Genomic DNA, 16,799 nt, shown 5'->3' on the forward strand with positions numbered 1-16,799 from the left:
TCTTCAATGAGAGTTAACTAAAAAAACCATAAAGGCTGAAGTTATTCTGTGTTTCATGGCAGTTTTTAACAACCAAATTTTGCTTGGGGAGAATACACTGAATTTTCTCAGAAATTCTTTTTAGCTGAGATCTTTTGACTGTGATCACAGAGCAATTTACACATTTGTGCTCTGCTTCTCAAGTGTAGGAATTTTTAATAGGGTTCTTCCTTACTTCATGTAAGTGGAAGCAGAGCTTGGCATACCACATAGGTCTCAATCCTCAGCTGAAGGTAACACTACCTTGAGAAGATGAATGTAGCTGTCTAGGTTTGTGCATTTTCATGTCTCTCATACAACTTTAGAAACATGGCTGCTACAGAAGGCAAATACCCTGTATCATTTGAATAGCCTTTAGGATTCCTTTGCACAGCTGGCACAACAATAAGACCACACAGTGTAAGTAGAGAGGATTTCCCACCACTTTTGTTTCTTTTGATATAACTGTTTCCTCTGTGAGGTGAGATTGTTTACGTTCGTCTCTTCATACCATGACAGCTCCCCAGCTGAACCTGTTGGTCTGCCACTCACAGTGGGGCTTCACCTTTATTGCTGTTCCCAGGGGCCTTCTTGCTTAGGTGGTCACAAATCACCCCTGCGTCCTCGCTGTGACGGCAGTTGTGCGTCCCGATTTCCTGCTTAATGCAGTCTGCCAAGGATCTCTCGTTTCCTGTACACTTCACATTATCCACATGGATCGGGCCTTTGCCCTCCCCAAAATATGCCATTGTCCTTGCTCTAGCCGGACCTCTGGAAACAGAGCATATTTTTTTATAAACATTTTGAGGCATTATTCTACATTTTACTCAACTGAAATATTTCAGAGTGAGTAGCGAAAGACACTGGAGTTTTATTCCAAGTCCTGTCATTGATTCACTTGATGACAACTTTTCTTCTCACTGCCTGTGTTACTCTGGTACGTAGAAAAAAAAATAAGTGTAACAAAATTGCTACAGTTCATTTACATTTAAAAAGTGCTTTCCTGTATCTAGTTAGAAGGCACCATGCAAAGTATTTTACATTGTAATAGCATTACAAATACCTATAAAGCAAAATATGTGAAAGCTGCTTTTTCATAATCTCTTTAATCCTCATATAAAATCAGCATCTGTGAATGCTAAAAATAATTTTTCTGGTCTGATTCCCTCAGAAATATGGGCCAGTTAAATACAGTATACTTGCAGTGTAGTAGGAGCAATGTCTTACAGATCTATTAGTTGTTAGTAGTTATTAACATATTTTGTTATCATGCCACTTTTAGAGTGTACCCCACAGCTGAGTTCTAAGACTGTAATATACTGGAGAAAGACTGAACCCAGTTCAGTCTCAGCACCCTCCTTTTCCTGGGAGGAACCCCCCTGCTTAGTGTTTGTGTAGCATTTTCATAGATAGGCCTCAAGGCACTTTACAAAGAAGGTCAGTATGATAATCCTGTGCTTGTGTAAGGATAAGTATCAAACCTAAGTATTTGAATGTCAGACTTAGGACATTTTACTAGGGTTTGAAGTCCTGATCCTTATAGCTTGTATGTAGTGTTGTGCAGCTTCAGCAATGACTGCAGTATCAGTTGTGTGAATGACCCCTTCTGAATGATGAGCATTTTTCCTAAATGAGGGAGTGGATGAACAAACCCAATAAAAAACCATGACTTGTGCATGTAAGCATCTGATTTGGATAGATTTTTACTTGTAATTACTTAGGATAATGCTTCTTAATAAAAAAATAGATGTTTTGTTGTATACAGTTTAAGAGTCAGAAAAAAATTATAAGTGGGAGACCACTCAACTGGCTATAGAGAGGTGGGGCAGGAAGCCACTGCTGCCTCTAGGTGTGTCTGAACTTCAAGTTTACAGTTAAGAGCAATTTACTGATATTTTATTGTGATAAGAATATACTGAATGCTAGATAACTAAAATGTTGCACCATTTCATAGGTTTCCAGTTCAAAGGGTGAGTTATAGTTGCATAGTGTAAAGGACAGTACTTCTATGTATGCAGAAGTGTAACTGCATGTACAATGTAATGCTGGAGTAGAGAAAAGAGTTTAACAATGAAAATGTATTAGGCAAGAAAGTATTTCTCTCCCTTTACAGCTTCTTTTATACCTCTTTTAATACCTGCAGTATTGGGGAGGATAGGTGAGAATGGCATAAAGAGTTTATATCCCTTCATCAGCTAGGGATTCTCTGTTGGGGAGGAATTTTGATTTGTCATACCATTTTCAAAGCTTTGTCATACTGGAAGTGTGGCTGGATCAAACTCAAAGAATCCAGCCATCAATTGCCCATATCCATATAATTGAAACTTGAAAGTAATACATACAAGCTTCCTCCTTTTTCAAACTTGCACATGGAAAGCCTTGCCTATTTGGATTTTTTTACTACATACTGACAGGTAGGTGTGCAGGTTTTCTAAGCAGGGAATGTTGTTAGAATGCAGGAAAGAGAAGCATGTAAAACATTTGACAGAGATGATACTAGAAGGTCAACTGTCCTTACACATTTTTAATTTCCATGGCTAGCATGTATTTACCAGATAATCCAAAGCTTTAACTGACTTTGGAACCAGTATAGGACAATCTTTGCCTAATGAGTTTAGTATGATTTAACTTGTCAGTCACAAGCAATGTGTCTCTTCTTGCTCCAAATATTTTTCTTCTGTGAATGATACTCTGATTATAGATAATTACAAAAAAAAAAAAAAAAATCCAACTTTCCAATACCCGTGGGCAGCTGATGTGTCCATGTATGCTATTACAAAATAGCGAGACAGTACAGGCACTTGTTGCAAATTCTTAACTGGTCTTGGTATCTCTGTGTCAAAAAACAAAGTTTCTGCTTTAGGGCATTGCTCTAAAGTTCCTCAGGATACTGAAAACTACTTTTTTTGTGAATCACCACAGTATTCTTAGCCTTTCCCAGAGAAGTATTTATTGCAGTTCGGTATAGAATTGTCTCTGCGGACTCTTATCAGCTACTTAATAAGGGCACTGCCTCCATTGTCTTACCAGATAAATCTCAAAGAATACTCTGACATCTATGAGGTCGTGTATGTAAATATTTTAGATGAAAGAGATGTAGAGAGACAAAGATGAAGGAGGGAACTCAGTGCGTATAGATTGCAGTCATGGGACTTGGACTGCAGAGACTCTTCATACCTTTATATGAAAGCTCGCTCTCTCTTGCTGTGTGTCAGTAATCTCTCACTTTGCTGGTAATTGCTATGAAAGGTGTGTCCATACCCACTCTTAACCAAAAAGCCCCCACTGTTTAAATAGAACATCTACCAGGAAACAACTGTAAAGATCATGTTGTTCAAGAGCAAGGAGTGCAGCTTAACAGAGAAAATAATTTCATATAATTGGGAGATCTCTAAATGTAGAAGTGTTAAGTCTTACATGTTTGTGATGTGCTGGAATGTGCCCTTACAACTGGTTTCAGTCCACCCTTAACAAACATGTCCATGTGCTTTAATTGCTGCTTTCCAAGCCAGCTATTTATGCACAGATGACCATCAGAGAAACAACCTTTTTGCTAGCTCAGATCTGTCCCTAGAGAGAAGGGCAGCTTCAGGTCTTATCCCCTAGCTTTTCTCAGACACAAGGCCATACACAATAACATGCTGAGCTCTTCAGATGCAGTATTAACCATTATTCATAATACTGTTAATCAGGAGATCCAGTTCATTAGTATAGATGGCCAACTACCCTAGAGCTTTTTTTTTTTCCTCTAGTAGATCATTTTTGGAGCACTAATTGCAGGATATTTGCTAATTTTTTGTGTATGTGTGTGTATTTGCATGCATGTGCATTCTTATAACCCTGCCCTAGATGAAAGGGGTCCAATTTTACTGGGCCACTTAATTCACTAAAATGCAAGAGCTTCTAAAAACCAACTGTCTTTTGCTCTTTACTCATTGTATCAAAATACTGTTGTACGTTAAACCCAATCACACAGTAGATAGTACTTAAGAAAAGGTGTGTGTTCTCCTAGTGTTTATCTTGCTACAAATATACTTTGATTAGGGTGCTATTAATTATTTTTATGTTTTCATGACTGATTTTAGACAATTAGTAGGGCTGTTTTCTGATGTTATTTATATTATGTTTTCCTAACATTAATCATGGATTTGACAAACTGGCTTAATGAGACATCTTTAAAACTAGTATTGCTTTGAACCTAGTGATTTTACCAACTCAGGGTTTTTCTTACTTCAGTCTCAAAATGAACCCCAGTAAATGGCTGAGAATGTTCCAAAGCAGGATTTCATAAAATAAATGTACAGATAAGCATTGACAATATGAATAATATATGCAGGAAAAACAGTCCATTTTCTCAGTGTTTACCCTTTGCTTATGCAAGTCTTCCTTTTTAAGTCAGTCTTTTCTCCCATGTGTAATAATTAATGTGTGAATTTTTTCTTCCCAAGGAATGTAATTCCCCAGTAGGAAACACTTGAGAATTAAACATAGCATTGTAAAGGGAGTTGAATGGTAGTGTCTAGTTCTGTCATCAGTCTTAATGAAAAATGATGTCAACTTCAGTATTAGGTGTTTTTTTAATTCCTCCCAGGAAAAGATCATAATGTGTTTATTTCTAAAGAAATAACATTCATCAACCCTGAAGCTCAGGTGCGTGAACCCAGAAGCCCCAGCCTTGCTTTGGAACAGTCAAGTCACCACCAAATATAATTTGAACTTCAGCAAAAAGATCTGTGCATGATCTCCCAGGCCCCGAAGCAATTCCAGCCCATCAGTGCACGTAATGACATAGTCAGGTTTCGGGAATGCAACTGTCTAGACGTAGGGTCACCAAGATCCAGCATTTCCGACACACTCTCCCAATTTCTGGAACCTAATTTTAGATTTCTAAAACGTGTCTATCCCTAGTCCTTCGGGAAACATGTGCTCTGTTGTATCCTATAATCTTAACCCCCCATTCTGCATTCTGACGTGACACAAATTGAGAATCCAGCCAACTGTCTGTCCTTGCAGAGATTTAAAAACAGAAGGTGGGGTTAAGTAGTTGAGTTTGATCATCTGAGGGAGACATATAAAAGGCCAGAGAGGCTGAGGATGAAGCAGACTAAATGAATGATTCAGTGGGAGATAATACAAGTCAAGTTTTGTAGTTTTGAAGCCATATTCTACTACTACATATATTTACTAAACAAATACCAGACAAGTTTTAAAAGGCATATATGTTCAGACATAATAATACGATATTCAGTTGCACAAACTTTACATTGTTAGTTACAGCAAACAGATAACATGATTTGTATTTCTTAAGCTCAGATTTCTTTACAGATACACTCAGAGAAGACATTTCACTACTTTCCTGTTGTATTTCACTAGTGTTCTGGATATTTTTCAGCTCATATTAGTTCTGCTATTTATATATCTGTCCTATAGTTGTTATATCTTTACTGCTCTTAGGTATCCAGAAAAAAATTGCTTATGAGTGATGTAAGCCTGATTAAGCAACTTAGTTCAAAAGTGACATATATACATTGTGGTGGTTTTAATTAGAGGGTGTTTTTGTCCTGTCAGGTCTATTCCAATATTAAGTGAAGCTTATTCAAATTACTATCATGCAGGCCAAAGCCATAAGCCTTTGTGTAACAGTTTCATCAAATCTCCAAGCTACATTAAGTCAAGCTAGAGCAGTAAATGAAGGAAAAAACCATGAAACTAGGAATTCATAGCTAGTGCACCTACATCTGAATCTGCAGAAACCATATCCATACCTTGTGACAGTGGACACTGACCTGTTGCTGTATTTCATTAAAAATTTTAACAGTTACGTTAGAATCTATAAGGATTTCAAAGTCATCATTAAGGTTCAACAAAGATAAATATTAACAATATGCAAAATCACCTTTCAATGAAAACAGATCAAGAACTCTTTAATACAATACAACCATTACCCCTGAAATTTTAGCTAAATTCCAGAGAGTTTCCATAAACTATGGTAAACCATGTCTAGGTTCCAAATATTTATATTTTCTTTGCTGATGTAATGCAAAAGGCATTTTAAATTCCCCAAGGTTTTTCTATGTATACTGTTAAATCACCAAAGCACTAGCATTTAGGTACCTTGAGTTTTTCTATGTTGACTAAAGATGACTCAATATAAAAACTGTTATATGAATGAAAATTGTCACTTAAATATGGTGAAACACAGCTCTCACACAAAATCAGAAACAAAACAGAGGATCTACATAGTTCACAAAATATGTAATCATCTGTGCTATTCTAGATGTTAATATTAGTTTCCCTTATTTTTTCCAAGCCAGAAATTTCACTCTTAACTTTTAAAAAATGTTTAGAAATCTGAAAACAGAATATGAAAGAAGTAAATTAAGAACAGTTTGAGTGGCAAGGAGCACAGAGCAAATACACTAAATCAAATGATCTTCTCAGTGCAACTAAATGTAAAAAAAAATTTAAAATTGGTGTAATATGTTTGTATCATATAGACATGTAGCACCATAAGTGACAGATAAAATATAGTATTTAGTCAATAGCTTAGTAATTTGGAATATTTAATTTCTAAGTAATATTTAATAACTAGCATTAACTCACATTTCAGTTGCTAGTCAGACTGTGATATGCCTTTGAATATTAAAATTCCTTTTCCCAATTATGCTAGTAAATGAATACTCCTTTTGAAGACATACCCTTACTACTTCTTATATGAATAGTATAAATACACTTTTCTAAAAAAATGACAGACAAGTTTTAAAAGGCATATATTATGTTATCAGACGTATGTTAGTGATAGTCAGTTGCAGAAACTTAAACGTTTTTAGATACAGCAAACAGATAACTTGAGAAACAGCTTAATGAGTTTTCTTACTTGTAGCCAAGCTGTCGACAGACTACAGCTGCATCCTTATCAGACCATCCATCATCACAAATTGTGCCCCACTGGCCATTGATAAAAATCTCTACACGTCCTTCCTTCTTATTCTCACCATCCATCAGCCTGATGGGAGGACCTGGGAATAAATTACTGCTGTCAACTCACAACAACAGAAGCAAGAACTAGTACTTTAAGTCATTTTCATCACATTCAGTATATAGGGTCAACTGATGTTTATGTTCAGCAAGCCTCATATCAGCTGTTAAAGTAGTCATATTTTTCCTGGCTGGCAAAAGGAAGCAGTTTGTACAAATTACAAGACAAATATGAAATACTACTGTATTTTGAATTTCAGAGTTCATCTTGTTCCTTCATTTCATACAGATATGTGACATAGCTCAGAATTTGACCACAATGGGCACAGAACAATTCTCCCCCTAACAGCAGAAAACACCTGAGGTATCTTTGATAGGATACCCATACCCATACAAGCTGGACTTGTTTTCCTTGCAGACACTTTATGGGCGAATTTATCTCAGTTTATAAATCCATTCTCAGACTGGTTGCTACCACTTCTCTTAACCACTGTCTCAGCAAAAAAGTGTAGCATTGTGTTGAACTTCAGTTACTTATTGTTATGCATGCTGTTCTGTAGCATATTTTGTGTGATAACATAATGTTCTACACCATGTTATTCTAGACTAATGCGTGATTATTTTTCTAGCAATTTAAATTGATTGCTTATTCAGATATGTTCATAATACAAAATCTCACTTATGTGGATTAGTCAGACTTAATTAATCATGGTTTGTTCAGTGTTTGGCCTGTAGTTAAATTCTTAATCATTAGGCAAAGTACATACTTGATTCTTACATTAAAACTCCTTTATAGCATGCAAGCAATGTAAGTAGCCTTAAAACAGTTATGAAGTCCTCTGAGGCCTCTTTATAATGTTTAAGTGAGAATCACCTTCTAAATCTTTTAGTATGTCATACTTCATAATCCTTAATACACCAGTGAGAGTTTCTGTTTAGAATAATTGGAAAGACTGTTCCTAATTCTTCTAACCTGTTCCTAATCTTTTCTAAATCTGTAAAGGTGAGAAATTACTTAATTATGATCTTAAATAAAGCAGTATTTTGAGACATTTGCATTTGATATTTAAGTCAGATTAATTTAGGGTATGATAACTTTTGTATACCAAACCTTGCTCTGGATTGGAGCTAGTTAAATCTGGCCTAATTCATTAATTAAAAGAGAAAAGATTTGAAAATAAAATTAAAGTCTTTTTGCTTCAAATGTCATTTAAATCATATTGTTTATACTGGAGTTCATACTGTCTGGATAGTTACATGAATTACCTTCACCAATTTTCTGTTGAGCTATATCGTCATGATCTTACATACTAAACAAATGTTGTAGTTATTCTAGTGTATTCTCTCTCATTTTTAATGTTCCTTAATGACAGTATTTCTTCAAGTCATATCATTTACTAATTTCTCATATTTTTCGACTGAATTCAGCCTTGCAGAGAGAAAAAAGGATTTTTCAAATGCTGGGAAGTAAATGGTAACAATAGAGTCTTTGTCCACTTTCCAATCACAAATCTTGTAGGAAATGTCAGATACACTGTCTTCATTTTCTTGTTGAAATGATGTGTTACTCTGGAAGAATATGATTTAGGTGAAAATTATATTATCCAACTAGAGGCATGTGTTATTAAATTACAGTATAGCTATTTTATTGTTATCTCATCATCTTGTGTTTTAGAAAATATATATATATGAGCACAAAATTAATATAACTTTCTGGTGATGGGGGATGTGAGAATTTTACCATATGGATGCATTTAACTGAACCAGACCTCCTTCAGCTAAGATTGTATTTTATAGGAATTTGAGCAAAGCAGCACAGATGGTTTGCATCTGTAAAGACAGCAGTCATGATTTGAATTCCTGTTATTTTTGGTCTGAGAAAATACTTTCTACCAAATATGATTTAACATCATCTACACATAATGGAACTGTACTGCAACATAAAACATTCATTGGATCGTGAGAGGTTAAAAGGCTATAAAGAAAAAGACTGTAAAGAGGGAGAGGCTAGAAAAGTACTTGTGAAGTGCTGGTTGTTGTTATAACAGGTAGCAATGCCATGCAGTAAATCCATGTCTTAGTTTGCAGGATAGACCTTCAGTCTGTAATTTCCAGAGAACTTTAGGCACCCAGGCATACAAATGCAGTAGATTTCAGTAGAAGCTGTGAATCTAACTCCACTAGTTTTAATTCTAATTTCAAAATTGACTAAAATATACTTGGGTAAATTAAAGAATATTGGCAACAGTTTTGTAGAAGGTTACCTACTGACAAGCTACAAACTTTGTATGTAGCCAATTTTAAAAATGAAACTGTTTTTCAGATTTTCTGAGCAACCCGTTGTTCCCCTGCAATTTTTACTGTGTCTGTGTGATAGCCAGAATTCTTGTTAAATTATCTACATGTGGATTTAGGAATCTTTGGAATTCATTTGTATATGTGTAATTAGTATTTTTCTCTCATTTCTTTTCTTATCTGTCTTTGTATTCTTTTTTCATACAAGTTTGTAGGCTTTTTGACATTAAAACTAGCTCTCTGATCTGTGTTTGTAGTATCATTCTTTTCTGGTCAATATTCACCCAGGCACAACATAAATGATTTGCAGTAGCAATACAGAAATAATTTCATGCTTCTTACCCTTCCTTCTTGCAATCTCTGAACTTTCCTCTTTATCTCTTTTTTCAGGCTCTCTGAATGTAAGGCCATAGGAGGATATACTATTGATTTATGTTCCTCAGTGTTCAGGTATGTCTCCAACTTTTGATAGCATGAGACAGTTACTTAAAACTTGGAGAGTGCTGAGTGAAATGCAGTTTACCATTAGGAAGTGCTGAATAGGTCTAAAATCTGGTGAAGACTGAGAGAACAGGACCTCTGGAATCTGACTTTGTTACCTTACAAATTTATGTTGATCTTTAACATTCTGGCTGTTTGTGTTGCTTTAAACAAAGCTTGATTGCTTCCTATGATCTTCAGGAGAAAAGCATTCTTTTTTCTCTTTCTGTTCCTTCTTTGCACGCATCTGCCAAATATTAGGATATTGAGCACCCTTAAGTATACTATACTTTGCTCGAATCTGCACCCATCGCAATATTCCTACTGTGGCTTTACCAAAGAGATGCCTTACCGAGTGAGAGTTTATGGCTGTCATTATCTGGATGGCAAATGAGTCTGACATCCTCCTGATGGTTGCAGTCATGCTCTCCCCACTCTCTCCTTGAGCACTGCAGAAGGTTCGTCTCCTTCCCTGAGCAGCTGACATCATCCAGCCAGATGGGCCCAGAGCTTCCTTCTGAGTAGCTCTCGGGTGCACTTTTTCCATACCTGCGTAACACATACATATACATAACATTTTGGTCCACAGTGATCTGAGGGCATGTGAAGCTTAAGCACTAGAAAGGAAATAAATTATTTCTGAAGAAATAAAGGTTTCTCAAGTAGTAACAGTAACCAGTGTTAGCCATGACAGAGCAGGTTCAGTTAGCATTAAATTCAATGAGAGCACTATATGTTGCTTTTACGGTAATGTTTTTTTAAGAAATTACTTTACATTAATACAAACTTGAGAATGTAAGACCTTTGATTAAGGCCTCCCTTTAAGCAAGCATATGGCTGTCTCACTGACTGAGACTTAAAGCATGTTCTTAGTATTACATATACATTTAAATGTCACAGCCTGGGAAAAATGAGACAACATTCTTTTTTGAATGTGAGCTGTTATAATCTGAAGACAAGACAACAATCACCTAGTGAGAGTGTATCTTTGTAGCCACAGTCAGTAGGAAAAGTAGTGAAGAGCGAATGCATGAAACTCTAATGGGATTTTTTTCTAAAATATGCTTTTCAGTACATAACAGTGTTCCAGGGTCAGAATGTGGATTTTTCTGAGCTAGATCCAGAAGGACTTATACCTTGAAAATGTCTGTGATTTTTAATGACTGTTCAACAAGCAAAGATTTTGAAGAATCAAACTTTTATAGGCAAAACAGAATACAACAAATCAGTTTTTCTCTGTAGCATATGCATTGATCTTAGCCAAAAAGATGATTGAAAGGAACTTGGTGAATAAAGGCTGCTGAATCACAACCTCAGTTGAAGCTTTTTTTCCTGCCTATACTGAGGCCATAAATATCTCTTTGAGACTGAGGGAAGCAGGCTTTAATGGATTTCAACTCAGTAGTTCCTATGAAGCACTCAAATAATATTAAAAAAACAGACTCTTGAATAATGTAGGGTTCATGTAAATGTCATCATTGTCAAGTCAAAGAGTCACATATCTAATATCAAATAATCTTACTTAAATCCCAGCTGCCGGCAAACCACCTGTGTATTCAGCTCTGTCCACCCATCATCGCAGATTGTGCCCCACTGCCCAGTGTAATAGACCTCCAGGCGTCCCTCATGACTGCTTTTCCCACTTGTTAGTCTTAATGCACCATCTGTGTCATTAACAAGTAAGGAAAAACAAAAACAAGAATCAGTTTTTCTTAGGTCCAATTATTGTTCTAAAACAAAATTAATAACATTGCGTTTACTGCATCTGACCAGAATATTAGACTACTAAATCTAGTGCTGATCACTAGGTGTCATTTAATGAGAAGATGAAAGAAATGCCATAATGCACCCGGCCAGCTGTTAAGTGTTGCATAATGCAATTGCTTAAGTGCAAGAGAAATAGCACAAGATATTGATCCCCCAATGCCAAGTCTGCAGGAGTGGGCTCTGATTACGTGATTTCACTGTATATACACCTTATCTTTGTATATTCTGTTATTTCCCATTGCTTTTATGCTGAAATGCTTACTGCCATTGATAGATGTGATACACAGTTAAGGCATGCCCCACATAGTAAGTGGCAGTTAGCATGTTACTGAGGAATCAAGGCTTTGTGTTGAATAATGAGATTTTCTGTACCTGTAAAATTTCCATAGCTAACAGCTGGTTTGTTTTGATACTACCAGAACACTTTATTACTGGGGTGGGTGGTGTGTGCAGCTGCAAACCTTACAAATTCTCCTTCCAGAGCTGTGAACTCTGCATTTGTCACTGTTTTCCTGTGTGATTATTGTTAATTGAAGTACCTGTGAGAGGTGTGCAGGAAACACCAGCATCTTCTTTGTGGCCGCAGTTGTGTTCTCGCCAGGAGCTTTTTGGGCACTGTTCTAGGGATAGTTCATTTCCTGTGCACCGCACTTCATCCAGTAGCACGGGGCCTGAGCCTTCTCCAAAGTAAGCCTGGCTCCACGCCTTGGCAACACCCCTGTCGAAATGCAACAAACACACAGTCAAGAACAAGCAAGTTGAAGAGTCTGGGACTGGGTGGGAAGAGCTAAGATATTGCATATCCAGCTTCTAAAATAGTAGATGGTACTGCCTGAATAGCCACTGCACTGGTAACTAACAGTGCAGCCCATGTTATGTCACATAACATGATGTGGTTCCACAGTCAACTTCAGTCTCAGCTGAGGCTATGGAGCAACTTGAACATAACCGTTTCCACACTTACATGGTTTGAACATATTTAAAAAATCGCTTTCCGTTGTTTTGTATCTATGAGATTTTCCTTTTCTGTCCCTTTTGATTTTTGAGCATATCTTTCCTAGAACAGATTATAGATGTACAGCTTGGGTATGAGGATTCTAATTTTAATTTTAATTTAATGGTTTTATGTAGTAAAAATAATCCGATATATATTTCTACAGTGACTTTCATCTGTTGTCCTCAAAGCTCGTTAATCAAATCTCACATACCAGAAGAGGTAGATAAAACTGATTGTTCCTCATTTAGTCATGTGAAAACCATGGCAAAGAGATCTTAAGTGACTAGACAATGTCATACCACCAATCAGTGGTAGCAGTAAGAACAGAAAGCAGACCAATGACTAGCCTTGTGTGTGTTATACTCTTTATGCCAGCATAGAGGAATTGAGCACAAAAACCTATGGTTTCAGCATTAGAGAAATTATGCAGTGTTTAACACTTGATGATCTATGAGGATTTTTTCAGTTCTATTTAAGATAACATGTCTTTCATATGCAAATGTTTTTCATGGTTTGGTTTCTTTTCTCTCAATAGTTTCTCTATTGATATATCCAGTCTAGCTTTTGTAGGAGTAGTCCCAATATCTCTCTTCTTTTTCAACGTGTAAGATTGAAATGTTTGTCTAAATTTTTTACTATAATCTAAAGGATTAGTTTAAATTAATTAACATGCAGTTTGGGTGTGGGGCTCTGTATTAATTATTAATTTGCTTTAAAGAGAGTTTTCCACTACCAGCCCTATATTGTCACGTAACACCTAACAGGAATGGTATGTTCAGCATGTACTGAAAACATGACAGGTCTTGACTATTTTGTTTTGGGATGTAATCACTCAAACTCCTAGTTGGCTTTTGCAACTGTGTGTGGGAATAGTACCTTGCTGTGATTATTTTTTTTAAATGTGAGTTGTAGTAGTTCATGTTTTTAAGGCACTGACTCATTAATCCATGTATGGATTTAGATAGATGTGAATTTCGTTTCTAGTGGTTTGTATAAATACAGAACAATCTCTGTTCTCTCTTTTTTTTTAAAAGGAAAACAATACTAAATTTACAATTAGCAATCACACAAATTCTTGATAAACAGTAAAGGGGTATGGGAAAAATAGCAGTAAGAGGCTTATAAAAATTAAATTAGGATCAGGAAAAGGTGCTGTAAAAAGGAAGGATGTGGAAATTCATGGTAGACACTGTGTAGATGGTAGTGCTGAGTAAATAAAAGCACACACAGTCTGTGTTCTGCATTTTTGTTTTTGTTTAAAATCAGTTTGGTTTTAATATTTTCAAGCTAATGTGCTTCATTAATCTTGAAAATGCACTGTTAATTTTCAGACTGTTTCTTTGATGACCAGATGCCTTCTTCAAGTGGTGGGGAACATGGAAAATATCAAAAAGCAGGTCTTACTTACTCAGTAGGGAGAAGAGTTATAATCTGCGATTGCTTCAAAGAAGCAGGTAAACAACCCAAAAATATCCTCAAACACTCAGCAGGCAACATTTTAGCAAAACACATAGCTTCAGTCTGAAGTTAGTACCTTATTTTTGAGAGATATTTTTAATTAGACATTGCGTTTTCTTCTGAATGACCTTCCTAATTCCAAATAACATATTAACAGCTATCTTGCTCTATTCTTTTTCCTCTAGCAATGCCAAGAAGAATTTTAATAGATTGGAAATGGTATTTTTCCCTGAGATTTGCAAACATTTCTTGATTGCCCTTACTATTCTTTCATTTAGTTTGTTAAGTAACCATGCATTTCTATATGTAGCATTAATTTACTGAACACTTGCATTTTGCAGTGCTGGTAATGGGAAAAAGAGCCAAATCCTCCATCTCATATTTCATAAAGCGCTGCTTTTCAAACTGGTTGAAGTTGTGAATGACTATATAGTAAGCTAAGAAAATATAATTCAAAGGATACACTAAGGGTAATACTTATTTCAAATCTAGGTATCCCATTTATATTTAAGCATCTAAATAAATAAAAATGTCTTGGTTTTCCAGTGTATCTTTCTGATGTACCAAGATAGGCTCTGTGAGTTCTCAGCACTTCATGCTATTTCTGTTGAAATGAATAAATATGGACTGAAGAGTCTACTTTCAGGTTACCTATTTTTATTAATATTACTCTAAATATAGACTTATTACAGAAAGCCTGGTTTACTGGTAGTTTTTAAGATGATTGTACTTTGGAACATTCATATGTATCAGATGAATTATCTTCATTTAAGTTTACTGAATAGTATTTGCATGTATACAGACTTTAGACAAAAAGAAAATTCTCCTACATAGCTTCCATTTCTTGTATTTTTTTAATGCTGATGCTGGTACAAATGTATAGAAAATGTTAGAAAAAAAAAAATCCTTATTCTTTAAGAAGCTGTCTGAAATCAAAGAATGCCTGACTACTCTGAATGTTGAAAACAAATTATACCAAAACCTAGTAAGATTCTCTGGAGTTCCAATAAAGCAGAGACAACACATCCCATTACTATAACAAGGGCAATTTGTATCAAGCAAAAAGCATTTATGAAACCAAATAATAAAATAAAATATCATTGTTTTTCACCTATTAATGGTAGATTAATATTCTGAAGTTCTTATAGGAGTGCTACAGAAAAGCTGAAAGGGTGTGGGAAAGTACTTGCTGAGTTGCTTTACTTTTACAATTTGTGGCATGTTTCCAGATGGATTAACAGTATGCAAATTTACATTATTTTTATTACTTCATAACTGGTTTACTGCCACTGTCGGTAAAATTTCACTTCATAGTAATAAGCACATTTGTCAAGATATCTTGATTACTTGAGAAATTCTGTAAATGTCAAGAAATATTTCAAAAAGACTTAGCACCATTTTAATACAATTTATTTACTCAGAAAAATTAATCAAATTAGAAACATCTCAGAACTGCAGTTTCTGAATATCAAATATGAGTAATCAAATGTTTTAGTGTAATCAGTAAGGAGGCCAGTTAAGAACATGACATTTGTCGTTAGTATACAGAAATGTAAAATATAGATAGTAACTCCCCAAATTTATTAATAAAGGCCCAATTCAAAATCAGAAAAAGCCTGTAAGAAGATAGACTTTCTATTAGGTATTCCCAATTGAAAATGTATGGAAATACAGAACTATAACATAAAACAAAATAAACTGGGTAAAAATGAAAATTTGGTGTCAGAGGAGCATGTTGATTCTCACCAGGAGATCTTTTTAAGTACTGCACAGTTTTCATCCTTTTGAGCTAATTTGGTTGGCACCAGCAGTCCCAGGCCTCAGTTTCACGTTACAAAACAAGTACCCTCTGGGGGCCACCCATTAATGCCCCAAAGCTTGCTACCTTCCATGCCACTTCTTTTAATTCATCATAATCCCAGCAGGGTTGAACAAGCAAGTTCCGTTCCAGTCTCCTCTGCATTGACCTGCTTAGTTCTCATCCAGTCTGCCTCAGCCATAATCCCCCTCTCCTCCTTGGGTTTAAATCTTAGTATCTTCTCTGCATCTTGCTTTTAGTTCTTTCCCTCTTCAACCCATCTGACCTTTCATCCCAATTGTCCCCATCTCCTTCCTCTCTAATCCAGCAGTTCTCTTCTTTGCCTCCCATTTCTGGAGCATCTTTCCTCAAATACTGAATACTTATCTTCTGTGTGGTATCAAGATCACCCCCGGCTGTTGAGAAGAGGAGCAAGAAAATCCTGTTCTGCTGCTGTGACTATATTATGGATCATGCTTAGTTCAGACAGAATTGCTGACAAGTTTAACTGTCAAAACTTCAAACAGATCTCTACTCAGTATATGCAAACTGACAATCTTCAGAGACTCGTGACTTAAACGAATCTTGAGAGATTCTCACAGGCATGCCAAAAACCATATCCCTTCTGACAAAACAGTGCTCTTACTCCAAAGCAAGGAGGCTGTTAGACTCTTCAGTAAAATGGATGTAAGGATTTTAAGAGTCAAAGCAACTTCCTCTTCTTCACCTACGGTTTTAGATTGAAACTTTACTGAAATTGTAGTGAGTTTTCACTAAAAAGTCAGCATTTATTCTGAGGCATATCCTTTGTCTGTCCTACAGACAAAATTGCCCCTATCATATGACACTGAAAACTGGATCCTATAAATGAAAGTTCAAGGAAATTGAAAGTAATGGTGCTGTACCTGAACCTTCTATAAATAAACTTAGTTACTGCTTCAAAGTATTAGTGCGATTTTAAAGGAGCATCTTGTGACAACTCCAAGCTACGTATCTGACTAATTCTCC

At 35.8% G+C, this 16,799-nt stretch overlaps 1 protein-coding gene across 1 annotated transcript in view; it reads right to left on the reverse strand.

The window, feature by feature from the left end:
* Nucleotides 1-16,799, reverse strand: part of PRSS12 (serine protease 12) — a 44,614-nt gene that overhangs the window by 14,443 nt on the left and 13,372 nt on the right. The window contains exons 5-9 of the mRNA XM_074823559.1: nucleotides 12,078-12,256; nucleotides 11,294-11,435; nucleotides 10,124-10,320; nucleotides 6,896-7,037; nucleotides 584-789 (exon numbers count right to left, since the gene is read on the reverse strand). Coding sequence (XP_074679660.1) covers nucleotides 584-789; nucleotides 6,896-7,037; nucleotides 10,124-10,320; nucleotides 11,294-11,435; nucleotides 12,078-12,256 — 866 coding nt within the window. The remainder of the gene's footprint in view (nucleotides 1-583; nucleotides 790-6,895; nucleotides 7,038-10,123; nucleotides 10,321-11,293; nucleotides 11,436-12,077; nucleotides 12,257-16,799) is intronic.

This window comes from Strix aluco, chromosome 4 (genome assembly GCF_031877795.1).
Source record: "Strix aluco isolate bStrAlu1 chromosome 4, bStrAlu1.hap1, whole genome shotgun sequence".
NCBI classification, from domain to species: Eukaryota; Metazoa; Chordata; class Aves; order Strigiformes; family Strigidae; genus Strix; species Strix aluco.